Raw genomic sequence first — 20,605 nt, 5'->3', positions numbered from 1 at the left:
TACACAGTAAAGAAAAGTTAGTGTTTTGTGTGTGTGTGTGTGTGTGTGTGTGTGTTGTTTGTTTGTTTGTTTGTTTTTTGAGATGGAGTTTCGCTCTGTTGCCCAGGCTGGAGTGCAGTGGCACGATCTCAGCTCACTGCAACCTCCACCTCCCAGGTTCAAGCAATTCTCCTGCCTCAGCCTCCTGAGTAGCTGGGATTACAGGCGCGCGTCACCACGCCCAGCTAATTTTTGTATTATTAGTAGTAGAGACGGGGGTTTCACTATGTTTGCCAGGCTGGTCTCGAACTCCTGACCTCAGGTGATCCACCCACCTTGGCCTCCTAAAGTGCTGGGATTACAGGCATGAGCCACCGTGCCCGGCCGGCATTTCAGTTTTATTAAACTGTCTACTGCATGCCAGTTCTTAGTAGCACAGTCTCTTTTTGTTTTAGAAACTCAAAACCTTCTAAGTGATCACCTGGTTAAATAATGCAATCCCATAAATGACCCTTCTCTTCTGATCCACGCCTGGTGTCCACTTAATTAAACCAGTTTAGAAAAAGGGATTATTGCCGGCTCAGGGAGGCTGCTGCCACAGACAATGCCTCACTTCAGATTGTGCAGTTATAATACAATTGCTCCAAGCCACCCTTCATGTTTACACCTGCCTGGAAGCTCTCAGGCCCTGGAGTAACCTCAGGACACTCCTGGCCTTGTCTGTGGGTAACCAGTTCTTCTCTCAGATGTGCGGTCTGTGCTGTCCCTCCCCATCTGCCAGTACAAGTTAGGTGGGGTACCTGGGCCCTTCTCCCACTCACATTGCCTGTGCCCTCTCTGTAAGAGTCACCTTAAGACCATGTGGGTAAACAAGAGTGACTTAAAGGAGCTCAAATACGTCTTACTTTTTTCCAGTTGGGAAATTGGCAAAAAATTCTGTGGTTATGGTAATATTCTTGCCAGTTTATAGAAGCGATTAGATCTTTTTCTATAGCATCAGTGTGGAAGATTTCCTTTTCAGGAAATCAAAACTCCTCTGAGTGGCCTGATAATAGTAACCATAAGAAACTAATTTTCCTGGAATTGCTTCTGACCTCACTTGTGAACTGGAGATTGTAACTTTGCGTCACTATACTCCATTTTATTAACCATGTGGTTCAGACGCTTTGGCATTTTGGAGCCTTGGTGACTCTGGAGAGAGAGACTGTGCTTCCCAGGATTAGCCAGTTCCTTGAGATAGCAAAGAGCTTGCCTGAAAGCCTGCCTTTCGTACACAAATCAACCAATCCATTGCAGACCAGCCTGGCCAACGGGGTGAAACCCTGTCTCTACTAAAAATACAAAAAAAAATTAGCTGGACATGGTGGCACATGCCTGTAATCCCAGCTACCGGGGAAGCCGAGACAAGAGAATCTGTTGAACCTGGGAGGCAGAGGTTGCAGTGAGCCAAGATCACGCTACTGCACTCCAGCCTGGGCCGCAGAGTGGGACTCCGTCTAAAAAAAAAAAAAAAAAAAAATTCAAGCAATCCAGTGCTCATACCCTAGCCCCCTCCTTTCTCAGGCTCTTACACTCTGGGCCAGGATCTACCTGCCCTAGTCACCCCAGGGCCAGCTACCAGAATACTACGGACAGCCCTATGCCCCAGTCAATCATGCCCCAGAAATTATTCAAACCAGTCAATGCTAAGTCTGCTTACCCTGCCTCACCTGTCCCTTCTTGTGGAAACCATAAGAAAGGCCCTTGCCCTCCTTTTGCTCCTGCTCTATCTCCTGACCTACCTGGTACCCCTTCCTCTTGGGAATAGTAAAAAACTCTCTTTCCAGTGGCAGTCATCTCCTGACCTGTTGGCCTCATCACACCTGAATCCTAATAATACCTATCTTTAATAACACCCATGGAAAGTACAAACCTGGGGCTGGGCTGGGACAACATTGTGAAGCTCTTTGAGCTTCATGAATAACTGGGCCGGGGCAGTCACAATCCCTGCTACACTCTTTAGCAGCAGCAATTTCTGCAAATGCAGCCCTCATTGAAGCTTCTGAGAGAAAGAGTGTCATCTGGTGGTATTTTGTAGTCTCTTAGGCCATTTCTTTCGCTCTCTCTCTTTTCTTTTCTTTTTTCTTTTTTCTTTTTTTTTTTTTTTTTTTTTTGAGACTGAGTCTTCCTCTGTAGCCCAGGCTGAAGTACAATGGCATGATCTTGGCTTACTGCTCACTGCAACCTTTGCCTCCTGGGTTCAAGCGATTCTCCCACTTCAGCCTCCTGAGTAGCTGGGATTACAGGCACCTGCCACCATGCCCAGCTAATTTTTTGTATTTTTAGTAGAGATGGGGGTTCACCATGATGGTCAGACTGGTCTTGAACTCCTGACCTCATGATCCTTCCGCCTCGACCTCCCAAAGTACTGGGATTACAGGTATGAGCCACTGCACCTGGCCTCCTCTCTCTTTTAAATAGATCATTTTTAGAGCAGTTTTAGGTTCACAGCAAAGTTGAGCGGAAAGTACAGACAGTTCCCATATAACTCCTGCCCCTACGCATTCACAGCCTTCCCCACTACCAACATGGGCACCAGAGTGGTCCATTTGTTACAATCAATGAACCTATACTGATACACCTTTATTGCCCAAAGTCCATGGTTAACATTAGGTTTCACTCTTGGTGTGTTGGACATTTTATGGATTTGGTCAAAAGTATAATAACATGTGTCTATAATTACTGTATCATACTGAGTAGTTTCACTGCCCCCAAATCCTCTATGCTCTGCCTATTCATTCGTCCCTCCCTTCAACCCCTGGCAGTGCCTGATCTTTTCACTGTTTCCATAGTTTTGTTGCAGGCCATTTTTACTCTAAGATTTTCTTTATTTGACAGTCCACTTTGTGCTGGGTGTGTAATACAGAATCACGATGAGTGAGAGAGACAGCCTGGAGCATCTTGGAGTCCATGTTGGGATGGACTCATGGATTCCTATATTTTCCTACTCCAGGAAAGAGGTGTGGGTAGGGATAGAAAAAAAAAAAAAAGTCAAGTAGACAAATAAAAATAATTAGGCCTGGAGCGGTGACTCACACCTGTAATCCCAGCACTTTGGGAGGCTTAGGCGGGTGGATCACCTGAGGTCAGGAGTTTGAGACTAACCTGACCAACATGGTGAAACCCTGTCTCCAATAAATATACAAAAATTAGCCGGGTGTGGTGGCGGGCACCTGTAATCCCAGCTACGCAGGAGGCTGAGGCAGGAGAATCGCTTGAAGCTGGGAGGTGGAGGCTGCAGCAAGCTGAGATCACACCATTGCACTTCAGCCTGGGCGACAAGAGTGAAACTCCATCTCAAAAATAATAATAATAATCCCAGCACTTTGGGAGGCCAAGGTGGGAGATCACGAGGTCAGGAGATGGAGACCATCCTGGCTAACACGGTAAAACCCCGTCTCTACTAAAAATACAAAAAGTTAGCCGAGCGTGGTGGCGGGCGCCTGTAGTCCCAGCTACTCCAGAGGTGGAGGCAGGAGAATGGCATGAACCCAGGAGGCAGAGCTTGCGGTAAGCCGAAATGGCACCACTGCACTCCAGCCTGGGCAACAGAGCGAGATTCCCTCTCAAAAATAATAATACTAATGATAGTAATAATGAATTATTTACAGGTAAAGTAAAAATTCTCTAGTGTTCAAGAGATTAAAATAAATTGTCTCAAGCAAAAGTCAAACTAGGATGATTTTTTTTTATTATTCAACTTATTTAGAAGTTAGGTTTTTTTGTTCCTGTTGAATTGCTTTGTTCTGTTTTAGGTACTAAAAATAACCTTTCATTCTTTGGAGCTGATGGTATTTACTATGACAGGCAAACAATTGCCCTTCTTCCTACCACCATCTTTTCGTTGTTAATATTCCTGGTGTCCATAAATGTTCTTGCTTCTTTCTTTTTTTGTCTTTGCTTATTCAGTTACCTTCACCTAGAAATGCCATCTCCTTACGTCTGTCTGTGCTTCTTAAGGACTTGCCCAAATGTCATCTCCTGCAAGCAACAGAAATCTCCACTAGCTCACAACCACCCTTAACTTCTTCCTGGATTTACCTATTTAGGCATCAATTATTTACTTTTTACTATAATACATGAGAATTTAGCTCTTATACCACCCACTTCCCCTTCCTCAAACATTATCTTTAGTCATACAAGTAATCTCTTATCATTAGGACTTTGTAGAGTAAAGCCAAGTTTTCTAGACTATTTAGGATAGGGTATTTCTTTTCTTGGCACTGTTTTTTGTTTTGCAGGTCTTCGTCATAGTAGTAATTTTTCATTTAAAAAATGCTGTTGTAGCCCTTTCTGTGAGATCTCCTTCTCTTTTGAAGCCTTTGGCTCCTCTGTGCCCATCTTGGCAGGTTGTTCTTTCGGTTGGCTGTGCAGATGCCATCTTGAGGGTTTTCTCATCTGCTTTCCTAGAGTAGCTCCATTGTTTCCTGGATCCCAGGTCGTCTTTCTTGGCTTACTCTTTCTCATTTTACCTGACAACGTCCTCAAATAAAACCCTAAGAAAGCATGGAGTGGTATCTTTTCTGAGCTCTATCTTCCAAAAAAATATGACTCAGTGTTTGAGTTTTGGAGCCAGTCCGAGATAGGTTTGAATCTTGGTTCTCCTACTTATTAGCTGTATGCCCTTGGGATGATTCCCTAATTGCTCTATGCATGAATTTTCCATTTGCAAAATGGGGGAGCCAGTAATAGCAGTAGTACCTATGTTTTTAGGGAGCTATGAGGATTAATTGAATTGGTACATGTAAGCCATTTAGAACACTGCCTGGTGCGTACCACATCCCCATCAGTATTCACGTCTCTCATATTCTACCCTCACGCTTGATTGATAGTTTGGTTGATTATGTATTTCTAGGTTGAGGATAATTTTACCTTAGAATTTCAAAGTCCGTGCTGTTGTCTTCTAACCAGTTGTGGTGGTGAAGCCTCACGCCATCCTGAGTTTCACTTCTTTATGCAGAACTTTCTCCCTGGAAGCTTTTAGGAGTTTGTCTTTTCCTTGGTGAGCTGAAATAGCACAACAGTGTACTTAGTGTGGGTCTTTTTTCATTCATGTGCTGGGTACACCAAATGGATAGGCCTATGGATAGGCTCTTTCAAAGTTGAGTCTTGAATCTTGTCATATTTTTGTTGTTAACTTTCTCCTTTCCATTTTATTTGTTCATTTTGAAGTGTCTGTTAATTGGATTTTAGACCTCTTGCCTTGAGTCTTGTATCTCACGTTATTTCTAATGTTTTTAAAAATTTTAAGTTCCGGAATATTTTTCTTATCTTTCAACTTTGAGGAAATTTTATTTGGAGAGTCATAACTTTAAGTTTTGTTTTGGTTATTTATTGTTGCTTAACCAATTATCCCAAAACTTAATGGCATCAAACTACACATTTGTCTATCTGTCACTACTGTATGGGATAACTGGGGCTAGCTGGACAGTTTTTCTGCTGGTCTCATTTGGCAGCTCTCACTGTGCGGTTAGACGGTGGCAGGGACTGGTCGTCTGGATGCTCAGCTGCAGTGGAATGTCTGAGACGGCTTCTTCACCCACGGGACTCTGCTGCCTTGGTGTTTCTTCCTGTGGCCTTTCTCTCTGCATAGCACCTCATCCTCTCGGGCCTCTTCATGTGGCTTTTCTTTCTCCAAGAGGGTAGTCAATTCTTATTTTTGGCTTCCAGAAGCACAGAAGTGGACCTGCCAGGCATTCTTAAGGCTTAGACCTGGAACAGGTCCAGCGTCATTTCTACCACATGTTACAGGTTAAAGTGAGTCTTGGGGCCAACCCAGGTTCACTGTGGGATGGACCTGTCCAAGGACGTGATGACGGGAGGTGTGGCTCATTGCGGACCAACTCCCAGGATGAACCCTGAGTTCTAAGAACTTTTTCTTCTCTGATTATTTCTTATTCATATTCTGTTTTGTTTTATACATGTAATATATTCACAAGTGTCTTTATGAAGTGATTTTGATACTCTTTGTCTTCTCCCTTGCATCTCTTTGTTCTTTAATACATTTTTTTCTTAGTTTATTTTGGTCTTATTTTTCTTTTTAAAGCCTTTCCTTAAATATCTCTTCTATGTTGCTTATCATTTGTAGTCTTTTTTTCTTTTTTTTTTTTTTGAGACCAAGTTTCGCTCTTGCTGCCCAGGCTGGAGTACAATGATGAGATCTCGGCTGACCACAACCTCTGCCTCCCAGATTCAAGCGGTTCTCTTGCCTCAGCCTCCCAAGTAGCTGGGATTACAGGCATGCACTACCAGCTAATTTGTGTATTTTTAGTAGAGATGAGACTTCTCCATGTTGATGAGTATGGTCTTAAATTCCCAACCTCTGGTGATCCACCCACCTCGCATCCCAAAGTGCTGGGATTACAGGTGTGAGCTACCGTGCCTGACCTGTAGTCTTTTTTTTTTTTTTTTAATTCCTTTATTTGTTCATTCATATTTGAGAGAGGTGCTAAAAGACTGGGAGCCAGTGTGTGGTGGCTCACACCTATAATCTCAGAGCTGTGGGAGACCAAATTTGGAGGATCATTTGAGCCCAGGAGCTCAAGACTAGTTTGGGCAACATAGTGAGACCTCATCTTTACAAAAAATAAAAAAAAAATAGTGAGGTGTGGTGACACCCTTCTGTAGTCCCAGCTACATGGGAGGCTGAGGCAGGAGGATTGCTTGAGCCCGGGAGGTTGAGGCTATAGTGAGCTGTGATCACGCCACTGCATTCCTGCATTGCAGCCTAGGTGAAAGAGCAAGACCCTGTCTCAAAATAAATAAATAAATAAATACAAATAAAAATAAATAAAAATTGATTGGGAGTTCTTTGTGGCCAAGACTTGTCAACTGATAGCTTTTAGGGGAATGTATGCTGATTCCTAATTGTTATCCTCCACCCCTCTATCTTATCTCCTGGTGCAATTGTAAATGATGGCTGGAACTACTCCATTCCTCTAGACGTAAAATCTACATTCTCTTGCCTGAGGTAGGTATGTTTGCTTGGGTTCTGCTTAAGGAGATGGGGGCAACAGTGTATTTCAGGGCCTGTAACATGTGTTCTCTATACAGGCTTTTGGTTAATCTCTGTTTTCAGTCTTGCCTATCAGTCCCACTCTCGGGGGTACCTCGTATCTGAGTCTAAAACCTTTCCAGGTTGCTGTGGGACAAATTAGCCTCCTTGTTCTCAGTATCCCCCTGACCTCCACCTTTGTTAGCTTTGCTCCGTTAATTAACCATTTTCCATTTACTATCGTTGTCTAACGGAGATGAATTCTCTTCTATTGGTAACCCCATTCCTTTTTGTAATTGTGTGTTTATACAATGTTTATTCTTCACTGTATTTCTATTGGAGCCTCAGGACAAAGAGCAGATGGTAAAAATATGTGTTCAGTGTTCAGTTTTCCTTCTGTAAGATATCTGCAAATTGGAATAGATCATGGACTTAATGCATATAGAGCTACTTTGCTTTTCATGATTGTGCCTTCAATTCTATGTAGAAATATAATTTGTGACTTGCCTGATGAAATTTTCCTAATTTTGAGTTATCTTTACATTCCTATAATAAACACTGTTAGAATGGCTATGGTAATATTTTATTTTTACATTTTTCCTTCTGTATTAAATAAGATTATAGTTCTGTTTGTTTCCTTTAAGGCTGTTATTTCATTTCAGTGTCAAGGGTATGCAGGGCTGACTTGGGAAGCTTAACATCTTTTTTTCTAAGATCTGGGATGTAGATCTAGTTTACAGAGTAATTTTCAACTGCAGGAGTATTTTACCTTCCATGGGACATTTGGAAACATCTGGAGACATTTTTATGGTCACAACTGGTCATGGTCGGGAGGTCTTATTGGCATTCTGTAGGTAGAGGGGATGTTTCTAAACGTCCAACAACACACGAGGAGAACCCTCCACAAAGAATTGTCTGGCCCAATATATCAATATTGCTGAGGCTAACAAATTCTGGTTTAAATAAATATCCAATTTGGAGGATGAGTCTTTGTCTTTTTTCCTTCTTCTGCATATTGGTCTCCAGATTTTCCACTTCCTCAGTTAGTTTTCATAACAGTAGATTCTTAAACAAATGAACACTTCATCCATACTTCTAAGGTGTTGTAAAGATGTGTAGTTTTCACTTTTTGCATCATATTCACATGTGGCTATATGCTCTTTTCTCTTCAAGGTTTTCTTTATCTTGATTACTTATCAGAGACTTCTCTATTTTATTATCTTAGTCTTTTGAAAGAATCCTCATTTAGTATTATTTTTTAAATCGTTTTTTTTCTACTTTTTCCTTATGTCTTAATTATTTACCCTTTTTGTTTATTTTGCTTTTCCTAGTTTAGTAGATCAATGTAATTTAAATTACTTTGTAAACAAACATATAAGGGTATACATTTTCTTTGAGTGCTGTTTGACTTTGTTCCACAAGTTTTAAAATTATTTTTTAATAGCTTGTATTTTCTAAATTATTTTATTGCTGCTTTTGTTCAAATTGCTCTATTAAGTTTTATTTATTTATTTATTTATTTATTGAGAAGGAGTCTCGCTCTGTAGCCCAGGCTGGAGTGCAGTGGCATGATCTTGGCTCACTGCAAGCTCCACCTCCCGGGTTCATGTCATTCTCCTACCTCAGCCACCCAAGTAGCTGGGACTACAGGTGCTCACCACCATGTCTGGCTTTTCTTTTGTATTTTTAGTAGAGATGGAGTTTTACCGTGTTAGCCAGAATGGTCTCAATCTCCTGACCTCGTGATCCACTCATCTCGGGCTCTCAAAGTGCTGCAATTACAGACATGAGCCATTGCACCCAGCCCAAAACTTTGTGTTTTTACAGATATTAGACATGTTTCTGGTTTAAGAAAAAAAATCTTAACAAAAACGTAGAAGAATAAGAGAAACATTTTTCCAAAAAAGAGAAATCATTGTGATTATTTTGTCTTATTGGAATATTGGATAATATAGTCTGTTTCATTAATCATCAAGCATGCTATGGATTTTCCATTTTTATAGAATTTGTATCTCAGTTAAGGTAACACTGGTAATTTTTGTACTGTATTTGAAGATGAAAAATATAGGCCAAAATCATAGACCTTGCATAGAAGCTGGATAATGAAGACAGTTCTGGAGGAAAACATAGATACACACACATGGACACACATATATATAAAGTATGCACACATTTTATTTTTAAAGTTTTAAAGCTTTTAAAGCAAAAGCCAGCCCCTCCCCTCTCCCAGAGTGGATGGCCTCTCCTCTCTCTTAGAGTGGGTTGGGATAGCGGTTGCATGGGGACCTTTCCTTGTGAGCCACAGGTCCCTCTGGACACACTGCTGTCTGGCCACGCCCCCTTTCCCTTTCATCTTTCTCATTGACCAATGGGCTTGGAGCATTAAGGCCACGCCCCTATTGAGCATTCTACTGGGGCCCTGGTTACGCCTCCTCTGGCTCAGTCGCACAGCAACCTGGTCAGTGACTGGAGGTGTTCATCAGTGCTCACTAGGATTTTGCTGATGTGGCCCCAAACCCGCCTCCCTCCCCACCCTGCGATGGCAGAAGAAACTCAACAGAGCAAATTGGCTGCAGCCAAGAAAAAGGTAAAAACGCACTGCGTCATGGCCTCCCAACCCAGCCACAGATCCCCTCTGATAACAAGACTTCTGCCAGAGTTGATACCTCTCCTGAGGCACACCGGACTGGGCCCCCCAACCCCGGTGCCTCTGGGCTACTCCCACCAAAGTTTTGTCAGTCAGCCCCACCCCTTCAGCAAGCAGCCCAGTCCCTGCCCACACTAATCACCCCAGGTTGACTTTGGGCAGGTGACTCCTGGGGCTCCCCACTCCATTACTGGGCCCTCATCTCCTGCCACCCCAAGCTTGATCTCCCTGGGCTCTTTGGGCTCTCATCCCAAAGGACCTGGGTTCCCCAGCCCCAGCCCCTCCCTTGCCAGTCATCCCTGGGTGACTTTGGGCTGGTGACTCCTGGGACTCCCTGCTGCAGACTCTGCCCTCCCCTCCTACTGCCTCAAGGTCGACCTCCCTGGGCTGTTTGCACTGGAGTCTCCAAGGACCTGGGTCCCAACCCTGTGTTTCCCTCCCCCATCATGAAGCAGCAACAGACATCATGTGGATGTGGTCCCTCCCCCGAACCAGGAGGAGTGGAATGTGATGATGTCACAGTCCACCTAGTAACTGTCATTACTGGAAGACTGGCCTTTGATCTTATGATTAAAGTCCCCTAAGCGTTCTCAACCCATTTCTGGTTCCTCTGGTCACAGCACACATTTCCAGCTGGAAGGGAAATGGAGACTATGGGACCTAGGAGCAAGAGGTTTCAGGCTGCCTCACTCCCTTAACATTGACATTGACAGGGGGAAAAGCCTACACTTCCCCCGTGAGCTCAAAACGTTGACAGTATCTCTGGGTGGCAATGGGAGAATGGGTTTGGTTTTGGTTTTCTCCCAGGCTTCTACTTTCCAGAGAGATTTTAACATTTTTTTTTCTGCGTTCTCCACCTCATATTCTAATTCTCCATGGTTCTGGGACCAGACTGTGCTTCAGTCAGTGTTCTCTGAAGTGAGATTTGCTCATCTTCTGTGGAACAGATCTTGGGAAACTGAACTTGATGACTTGCATCTTCCTCATATTATCTCAATCTGGGGTACTTTGAGTGCCACAGGATAAATGTGGGACATCTTCCTGAAGCATCAGTTTCCCTTGATTCTCTTGAGATCAGGAGAAAAATCATTAGTGTACTTAAGGATGACAGTCACATAGGTTTCTAAGAGAATACCAGACTTCTCTCTGAAATGAGGTTTGGGTTGTCCTCTTTCTGATAAATTCCCAGATTTAACAGAAAGGCTGTCTTCTGCCATGAGGACACATTGATATAAAAGTTTGAGAGGTACTGGTGCACTTCTTCACACTAACAGACGTGTGAGGATGTATGACTCTAAACCACATGGCATACAGCTCCTGCCTACCTAATGTTTACTTTTCTACCTCTGCCTCTGGTTTTCATCCCTGGCAGCTGCTGATTCTTGGCAAAACCTCAGAGCTTGGAGTCAGAAGATTGAGTTTCAAAGTTCCAGTTTTGCCTTTTTCTTATTTTTTTCTAGCCATGATATCAATCCCTCTCAGTCACTAAATGATTGTGACAACACCTTGTATAGTTGTTGGTGTCATTAAATCAGATAGTGTATGAGAGTATTTTGTAAAAACTGTAAAGGAGGATGTGGTTGTAGGGGCTGATGGTTCTCATGAGTATTACTGTTCTTCTTTCCCACAGTTAAAAGAATATTGGCAGAGAAACAGCCCTGGTGTTCCTGCAAGAGCGAAGAGGAACAGGAAAACAAATGGCAGTGTCCCTGAGACAGCCACTTCTGGTGGTTGCCACTTACCTGGGGATGTGAGTCTTGGCTGACCAGGCTTCTGGGGACAGGGGGCCCAAGGGGCAGTAGAGGGTAATTGTTAAGATTGTGGATGGACTGCTGGGTACTGGTTCAGAATTCTGGATTTGGCTGGGCATGGTTGCCCACACCTGTAATCCCAGCACTTTGGGAGGCCAAGGCAAATGGATCATGAGGTCAGGAGATTGAGACCATCCTGGTTAACACGGTGAAACCCCGTCTCTACTAAAAATACAAAAAAGTTAGCCGAGCCTGGTGGCAGGTGCCTATAGTCCCAGCTACTCAGGAGGCTGAGGCAAGAGAATGGCATGAACCTGGGAGGCGGAGCTTGCAGTAGCCGAGACCGCACCACTGCACTGCAGCCTGGTGACAGAGCAAGGCTCCATCTCAAAAAACAAACAAAAAAAAGAATTATGGATTTGAATCCTGCCTCTCCATCTGCTAGGGATATGATTTAGGGCAAGTTCCTTGAGCTCTTTGGGCCTCCCTTTTCACATCTGTGTAATAGAGGTGGTATCGTTTGACTTCCATTTTTTAAGTTTAAATGAGATTTGTTACTGTTGTTTTTAATGTTAATCCCCAGTACATGGTCTGCTGTAAACACTCAGGACACCCAGGATATAGTCATTGTTTGATTTTTCTCATCCCCAGTCTTAAGGGGAAGCCAGGACAATGAGAACAGCCACTTGCCATCAGGAGTCACTGAAAGGGCCCCACGGTGGGATGGTGGGGAGATAAGAACCATGAGAGAAGTTGGCACAAAGGAGTTATGGGGCAAAGGGTCCAAGATAGGCAGAAAAGAAAATTGTAACAGTTGATGGGGAAGAAAGGAAGTCAGAGGGCTTAGACACTGAGGGGGAGAGAACATCTCCATATGCACTCTCATCTCTTGTAGTCAGCAACAGGTATTGGCGGGGAGGGCCCTACGTCATCTGCACCCCTCAAGGATCTGGAGGTAAGAGGCTCTGGGCGGAGGTGCAGTGACCCTGCAGGCCAGCCCTCCAACCTCCTCCCACAGCGGGGACTGGGTGCCCCTCTGCCAGCTGAGATAGCCCACACACACCCCAGCTGTAATGATTGTTCTCTCTACCTCTCCCCCGACTCCTCCTCCACCTCCTCCTCTCTGCATATGCCTCAGAGCCCGTGCCAAGAACTAGCAGTAGTCCTGGACTCGAGGTCTGTCAAAATCAGTCAACTGAAGAACACCATCAAATCTTTGGTAAGAGTCCAGTGGGGTCCCCTGATTCCATGCTGCCAATCCTGGGCTCCAGTTTCCCCTTGGGGCCCTGAAGAAAGGGGTTCAGGCCCCCTGGTGCCAAGGACAAATAGGGATCTGGGGTGCCCAGACCTCACCTGGAGGGACCCCAGAGCACGCACCATGGCTCTTCTTTTGCTGCCCTCTTTGCCGACTGTCTCCTCTCCACACACCCCTGCTTGAGTCCTTGCTACACACGCCCTGGGGCTGTGGCCTCTCGGGGAAGTGCGAGCCTGACTCGTTGTCAGGGGTGCTGTATTTCTGCCGTGACTCAGTCCCTAATTTGCTCTTCGATTCTGGACAAGCCACCTCTCCTTTTGGGCTCATGTTTCCAGAGGAGGTAGTGAGTATCAAAGGTGTCTGTTAGCTCTGAGAGTCCGAGATTTAAAGCCCCCCTAGAACAGAAACCTCAGGGCGAAGGGCACCTGACTGTCCTTTTCCGTCCTATATATACTGTGAGGAACCGTACCTGGCCCATACGTGCTCAGTGAATGTTTATTGAACGAACACACTTTTCTTTTTTTTTTTTTTTTTTTTTTAGACGGAGTCTCGCTCTGTCACCCAGGCTGGAGTGCAGTGGCCGGATCTCAGCTCACTGCAAGCTCCGCCTCCCGGGTTCACGCCATTCTCCTGCCTCAGCCTCCCGAGTAGCTGGGACTACAGGCGCCTGCCACCTCGCCCGGCTAAGTTTTTTTTTGTATTTTTTAGTAGAGACGGGGTTTCACTGTGTTAGCCAGGATAGTCTCGATCTCCTAACCTCGTGATCCGCCCGTCTCGGCCTCCCAAAGTGCTGGGATTACAGGCTTGAGCCACCGCGCCCAGCCTGAACGAACACACTTTTCTAAATGACAAGTCAGTGGAAGAGGGGGGCCTTTCTCAAACTCCGTCTCTAGAGGTTTATGTTCCTGTCCTCTCAAGAGATTTCAGATTCAGACTTTGAGATCTGTGACTGTGGGTGGAAACCAACAAAGACCCAAATCCTCTGTCCTTGGGCGCTTGAGGAGAGTTTACCAGTTCGTGTTCCCATTGGGTCTGAGAACTCTGCCTTTAAAATCCATTCCTGGCCCCGCCTACCGCTTCCTGGCCTGGGGAATAGAGTTGAGGGGCCACCCTCCATCACCTTAATTTGACTCTCCCGACAGAAACAACAGAAGAAACAAGTGGAACATCAGCTGGAAGAAGTAACGTGATTTGTTTCCTCGTGACATGACTGCTGGGTTTGGGGGGCACTCAGACGTAGAGGCCCCAGTCTCATCTCGCCCACTCCTAGCCTGGGGAAGAAGGCTCACCCCTCAGATTCCACCCCATCCCCACAGGGTCCCTGATAACCTGGTCCCATGGGTGGGCCTGTCCTGGGGCATTGGTGGCTTTCTGGGGGCATGTCTCTTGCTGTGCCATCTCTGCCTCCCCCTGGTAAGAGCTCTGTCTTCCTCTTCCTATAGGAAAAGAAGGCAAACAATGAGAAACAGAAAACTGAAAGGGAGCTAGAGGTGAGTGGAGGGTGTGAAGTTTTCTCCTGTCCTCTGGGGAATGTTTCTTTCCTTCTCTTCCAGCACTTGCTTGGCTTTTCTCCCAAAGGTTCAAATCCAGAGACTGAACATGCAGAAAGGGAAACTAAGTACGGACCTGTATCGCACGAAACGCTCACTCAGATATTTTGAAGGTGGGAATCTGGGCACCCTGTCATCCTTCAGCCTGGCACTTTGACAGGTCTTTAGAGGGAGTCCTTTGGGCCCCATCTCAACTCTCTCATTACAGAGGAGTCCAAGGATCTGGCCGACCGCCTGCAATGTTCATTGCAGCGTAAAGGAGAGTTAGAGCAGGCTCTGTCTGCTGTCACCGCCACACAGAAGAAGAAGGTGGACAGGGTGAGTCCGACCACCCGCCCTGTGCCCTGGGAGCCCAGCTTCGCAGATGGAGGAGTGAGCCTAAGGGTCCCTTCTTCAGGATGGAGTGGCCTGCCCAGGAGGCAGCATGGCTATTTCTTGCTGTTTTTGTGTCTGGTTGTTAGAGGCAGCCTGGGGCTGAGTCAGCTGCTGTGGGTGAGTTGGGGGGTGCGGTGGGGAGCACTGGACACAGAGCTTGGAGGCCAAGTGCCTGCCCTGCCTTTACCTGGCTGGGGTCTTGGCCAAGTCCTAGGTGGGGTATTGGGTACTTGTACTGTGAAGGTACAGAAGATTACCTTTAGTATGATACCATTTCTGTAGAGAAGAAACGTGTGTGTGTGTGTGTGTGTATGTGTGTGTGTGTGTGTACATATTATGATAATATACATAAAACATGTCTGCAAGGTTCATAAAAACCTCAGGAGAGAGCAACAGGGTGGCTGGGAGATACTTCCCTTCTGTACCTTCTGAGTTTTGGACCATGCAAAGGTCTCATCGTTTCAAAAACTGAACGAAAGATTAATTTTCCCCTTCCTATCTGTACCCCCATCCCCAGCAAGAAAAATGGGCTTAGAGTATCAGATAGACCTGGGTGTTCAAATCCCAGCTCTGCCTAAGTGGTGTTAGGCAAGCATTTAACCTCAAATACTCCATGGTTTTTCATTTACACAATAGAGGGAATCATAGTAACTGTCTCCTATGGTGGTTGTGAGGATTAAATGGGATTGCTAGCATGGTGCCTGGTGAAGCACTCCGTAAAGGTTCAGACAGTGCTAGTAATAACAGTAATAACAATAGCAATATTATCTGACCTCTCTGGGCCTCTGTTAGCCAGCTGTAAATTCCATCTCATTCCCTGTCCCTTCCAACTTTACTGAGTTCTTTTAAAAACCAGACCATGGGCTTGGAAGTGCGTTGATCTTTACTGACTGAGTTGTATACTGAGTCTAGCCCTAGCTCTTTTAAGGGGCACTGTGTGGAATGGCCCAGGCTCCCCAGATTGAAACTTCTCACTCTTCACCATCCAGTCCTCGAGCCACAGGAAAGCACGTATGGAGTGGAAGTTAGAGTGGTCCACACGGGAGCAGGCACTTCTGAAAGCACAGATGACCCAGGTGAGGTTTTGCAGAGGGAGGGATGTGGAAGGAAGATGACCCCAGGTGGCCAGGAGCAGGTGAGGACCAGTGACAGCCCTTCCTAACTTCTGTGCCCATTCTTGCAGTTGAAGGAGTCACTAAAACAAGCTCATCTAGAGAGGGATGAATATGTTCAACATCTAAAAGGAGAGAGGGCCCGGTGGCAGCAGAGGATGAAGAAAATGTCGCAGGAGGTGAGATCTGACCCTTCAGCTCCCCCATCTTAGATGGGTCACGGAATCTTTCTGGGCATCTGTAACATGGGAACAGTACAGCCAGAGGTGGTCATGGGTCTGGGCTTTGTGGAGGTGGGGGCAGAGAGGGAGATGGCAGCCACCAGCCACCAGCCACTCTCTCCAGGGCCCTTTCCCCCTGTGCTTTGGGCAGGTTTGCACCTTGAAGAAGGAGAAGAAGGATGACATGCGTCGGGTAGAGAAGCTGGAGAGGAGCTTGTGCAAACTCAAGAACCGGATGGGTAAGATGGGCCTGCCGTGACCTGGGAGCAGGCCTGGCATCAGAGGGCTGTGGGGGGCTTAGAATGCCCCAGGGAGGTGGGTGGATGGAAGAGCTTTGAGGCAGAGGGAAAGAGGTCTGTGCCAGGAGATGGCAAATCTTGTCATCTCCATGAGCCTCAGTGTCCCCATCAGCACAGAGGGCCCATTGTCAGCCACCCACAGTGCTCTGTATCTGAAAGTGGTTGGAAGATTGGCTACCATCCGGGTGCGAGGAATCATTAGCAGTGAGGCCAAGTTTGGGGAGCCTGAGAGGAGCTGTGCACCAAGAGGAGGGGTTTTTGTTTGTTTATTTGTTTTGTTTTGTTTTGTTTGAGAATCCAGAGGCCCTTATTGTCTGCTTCCTTTCTCAGCTAAACCCCTGCCCCTGGAGCCCCCAGCAGTGCCCCCTGAGGAGGAGCTGCAGCACCTGAGGAAGGAACTAGAGAGAGTGTCAGCAGAACTCCAGGCCCAGGTGGAAAACCAACAGCACGTAAGTCTCCTAAACCAGGCACAAAAGGAGAGGCTTCGGAGGCAGGAGGAGAGGCTTCAGCAGCTGGCCGAGCCACAGAGTGGCTTTGAGGAGCTGGTGCGTTGCCCCACCTGGGGAGCCTGCCCTCCTCCCTAGCCCTCCAGGCCTTTGTTTCCCCATCTGTAAAATGGGGCAGTGTAGCCTTCACGTGAAATGTTACTTTTAAAGGCACCTGTGAGCCAGAGCCCTGCTCTGGTGGCTGTGGGAGAGAGGGGATGATTTTTCTAACCTGCCTCCACCCTTCCCGGTGCCATGGGAGGCAGACACCAAGTTCTGGGGTCTCCAGCTGCAGTGGGTGGCTGCTGATTGCTTCTCTCTGTCCAGAACAACGAGAACAAGAGCGCACTGCAGTTGGAGCAGCAAGTGGAGGAGCTACAGGAGAAGGTGGGTGAGGTGAAGGGGACGGTAACCTCTGCCCCATCCAAGAAGGGCAGGGAGGCAGGCACCAACCTCTGGGGAGGGGAGGTGCCAGGCCAGAGGCAGCTCCAGCCTGGGGGCAGGTGACCCCAGCACCCTCCAGGGCAGTCCTGTGATTGTTTGTTGCTTCCTATCCTCTGACTTTTAGAGGTGGGTAGCCCTGGGCTCCTCCCAGGTCTGGACATCATCATCCCAGCTAGAGGCATAGAGCCCCCCAATCATAGGGGAAGAGACAGTGGGATAAGAGGCTCCTTATGCCAGGGACAGTGGCTCACGCCTATAATCCCAGTACGTTGGGAGGCTGAGGCAGGAGAATCACTTGATGTCGGGAGTTTGTGATCAGCCTGGCCAATATGGTAAAACCTCATCTCCACTAATATTATATATATATACACACACATATATATACGTATATATATGTGTGTGTATATATATATAAAAGCCGGGCATGGTGGCGCATGCCTATAATCCCACCTACTCAGGAGTCTGAGGCATGAGAATCGCTTGAGCCCAGGAGGTAGAGGTTGCAGTGAGCTGAGATTGCACCACTGTACTCCAGCCTGGGCCACAGTGACACTCTGTTTCAAAACAAAGCAAAAAGCCTCCTTAGATTAAAACTGGCTTCCAGCCTCAGTTCCACTGGTCACCGTTCAAGTACTTTGCATCTCTAAGTCTCTGTTTTGTTGTTGTTGTTGTTGTTGAGACAGAGTCTCGCTCTGTCGCCCAGGCTGGAGTGCAGTGACACGATCTCCGCTCACTGCAAGCTCCACCTCACTGGTTCACGCCATTCTCCTGCCTCAGCCTCCCAAGTAGCTGGGACTACAGGCGCCCACCACCACACCTGGCTAATTTTTTGTATGTTTTAGTAGAGACAGGGTTTCACTGTGTTAGCCAGGATGGTCTCGATCTCCTGACCTCGTGATCTACCCGCCTCGGCCTCCCAAAGTGCTGGGATTACAGGTGTGAGCCACCACACCTGGCTGTCTCTATTTCTTTAACTTCAAAAGGAAGTTAGCATTGTCCTTACAGAGGTGCTGAGGATTAAATGAGATAATACATGGAAAGCATTAGGCCTGTAGCACACTTAGCAGATGGTGGCTGGCTCTCACTGCTTTTCCACCAGTCTGTGGCCTACAGTTTAAATGGTGAGAAGAGGGTATGAGATTTGAGGCTGGGGAAGGAGGCATGGGGTTCTAGGAAAGGGAGACAGTCACTTAGGCCTGGAGCAAGGGGCCTGGGGCCTGGGCAGGTGACAGAGCCCCACAGTGCCCTCACTACCCTATTAATGGGCCCAGAATCTGGAAGCCAGCCGCCACGTGCCGTCATGCCCTGGGTCTTCCTGCAGGTGGAGCTGAAGAGCCAAGACGCTCAGAGTCTGCAGCAGCAGCCAGACCATTACCTGGTCACCTGCAGCAGTCCGTGGCCACCTATCAGCAGCAGGTGGCCGCCTATCAGCAGCTGACCTCCTAGAAGGAGGCGCTGCACAGGCAGTTACTGCAGCAGACCCAGCTAATGAACCAGCTGCAGCAGCAGGAAGCTTGGGGCAAAGCGGTGGCCGAGATGGCCCGCCAAAAGTTACAGGAGACCCAGGGGAGGGAGCGGCTGAGGACGGGGCCATGAGGGGGACGACCTGGCAAACTCAGTGCCTTGTCACTCTTTCCTGGCCCCTTAGGAGCACCTGGAGGCTGCCAGCCAGCAGAAGCAGCAGCTAACGGCCCAGCTGCGCCTCATGGCTCTCCCCGGTAAAGTTAGGGGAGACCACTCAGAGGAAGAGGGCAGAGCCCCAGGAGGAAGGGGGGACTGTTAGCAGCACAGGATTGAGGAGTTGGAAGAGACCTTTAGAACAGCTGGTCATTATGCCGACCGGGTGCCTGCACTAAGTTCGGCATCAATATGGCGACCTCCTGGGAGCGGGGGGCCACCAAGTTGCCTAAGGATGGCTGAACTGGCCCAGGTCAGAAACGGAGCAGGTCAGAATTCCTGCACTGACCAGTAGTGGGACTGTGCCTGGGCGGTATAGCAAGATCTTGGTTCTTAAAAGAAAAAATAAAGAACAGTAGCTCATTCTTCTCTGGGGAGGGGCTGGCTCAGGGTTACCCAGTGAGGGTGGAGGCAGAGTTGGGCCCACAGTACCTCCCTTGTTGGGTTGTCTGAGGAGCCCTCTGGCCACCCCCCACAGGAGATGGAGGACATGTGGACAGTGAGGAGGAGGAGGGACCTCGGCCCATGCCGAGCGTCCCACAGGACCTGGAGAGCTGGGAGGCCATGGTGAGCCTGACTCCCCCTGCACCCATTTTGCCACCTTCCTCTGTGGTCCCAGCCCCAGGGACTGGGGGCGAGTCTGTGATCAGGGAGCCCCAGCGGGGCCTGCGGGAAGTCATGGAGAAGCTGGAGGTGAGTGAGTGCTGGCATGGGCCAAGAAGGGCAGGGGTGGGGCAGGTCACTGCCGAGATGTGACCCCATTATTTTGGCTCCAGAGCGGCCTTATGGACCTCCTGGAGGAGAAGGCGGACCTGAGGGAGCGTGTGGAGAAACTAGAAGTTCAATTCATCCGCTACTGGAGGGAGAGATGCCATCAGTGAGTGGGAGGTCAGGGCACGGCAGGGGGAGCTGCAGGGCCCTCAGAGGGGCCCCAGCGTCTGAGCCCTGTCCTCCCGCAGGAAAATTCGTCACCTTATAAATGAGTCAGGAGGCAGTGTCAAAGATGCAGCACGAGGAGGACATCATCAAGCTGGCCCAGGACAGGGAGGAGATGAAGGTAGCGTGTGCAACATCTCTGCGGGGGTGGGGTGGGCGTGAGGGTGGGCGCCGGCAGCGGTGTGACGGCTGAGCACCCCTCCCTCCAGGTGAAGCTGCTGGAGCTTCAGGAGATGGTGTTGCGGCTTGTGCTGACCACAACAACCAGCACAGCAAACTCCTGACCTCTTCCCAGAACTCTGCTCATGAGCCCGGTCCAGGAGCCCCAGCCCCCCAGGAGCTTGGGGCTGCCCACAAGCATGGCGGTGGGTAGAGCCCTCAGGCGGGGCGGGCAGGCAGGAGCAGGGGGTGCTGGAGCTGCACTCAGATCCCTGCCCTCCTCTCTCCAAAGATCTTCGTGACATGAGCCTCACTGACAGCGCCGAGACTGGACAAGGAGAGGCCAGGGAGGGATCTCCCCACAACAACCCTACTGCACAGCCCATCACGCAGGAGCACCAGGAGCACCCAGGCTTGGGCAGCAACCGCTCTGTACCATTCTTTTGCTGGGCTTGGCTGCCGAGAAGAAGGAGATAAACATCACCGTCATCAAAGAGCTAGTCAAGACATTTTAAAACAAGAAACAAAGCTATGGGGTGAATCTCCTACACAATTCATTTCCTTCCTTTGAATGTTAGAGCCACGCTTGATTATTTTTGTTTCCAATTTATAGTTTAAGTTTATTTGTAAAAAGTTATAAGAGAGTGGGTCTCTGTGGCTTTCACTGAGGTTCACTCTGGCA

At 47.8% G+C, this 20,605-nt stretch overlaps 1 protein-coding gene across 4 annotated transcripts; it reads left to right on the top strand.

Moving 5' to 3' along the window:
- Window positions 1-8,511: 8,511 nt before the first annotated feature.
- Window positions 8,512-20,605, top strand: LOC112627581 (golgin subfamily A member 8C-like). Of its 4 annotated transcripts, none has more exons than XM_025389971.1 (20): window positions 8,512-9,599; window positions 11,290-11,409; window positions 12,306-12,365; window positions 12,549-12,629; window positions 13,808-13,846; window positions 14,108-14,155; window positions 14,244-14,328; window positions 14,424-14,533; window positions 15,580-15,666; window positions 15,774-15,881; window positions 16,075-16,162; window positions 16,553-16,767; window positions 17,035-17,103; window positions 18,800-18,869; window positions 18,918-18,929; window positions 19,310-19,395; window positions 19,605-19,705; window positions 19,788-19,885; window positions 19,974-20,129; window positions 20,216-20,605. In XM_025389971.1, exons 1-20 carry the CDS (start codon window positions 9,516-9,518, stop codon window positions 20,398-20,400), a joined length of 1,902 nt encoding a protein of 633 aa, XP_025245756.1. In that variant the 5' UTR covers window positions 8,512-9,515; the 3' UTR covers window positions 20,401-20,605. The 4 variants fall into 4 exon arrangements, with proteins under 4 accessions (XP_025245756.1, XP_025245757.1, XP_025245758.1 ...); XM_025389972.1 differs by lacking the exon at window positions 18,918-18,929 and adding an exon at window position 19,219 and having other exon boundaries at window positions 18,800-18,874; window positions 19,307-19,395; XM_025389973.1 differs by lacking the exon at window positions 18,918-18,929 and having other exon boundaries at window positions 19,307-19,395.

The sequence above is a fragment of the Theropithecus gelada genome, chromosome 7a (genome assembly GCF_003255815.1).
Source record: "Theropithecus gelada isolate Dixy chromosome 7a, Tgel_1.0, whole genome shotgun sequence".
Taxonomy (NCBI): Eukaryota; Metazoa; Chordata; class Mammalia; order Primates; family Cercopithecidae; genus Theropithecus; species Theropithecus gelada.
The sequence above is the reverse complement of the archived record's forward strand: the minus strand, read 5'-3'. Positions and strand labels throughout refer to the sequence as shown.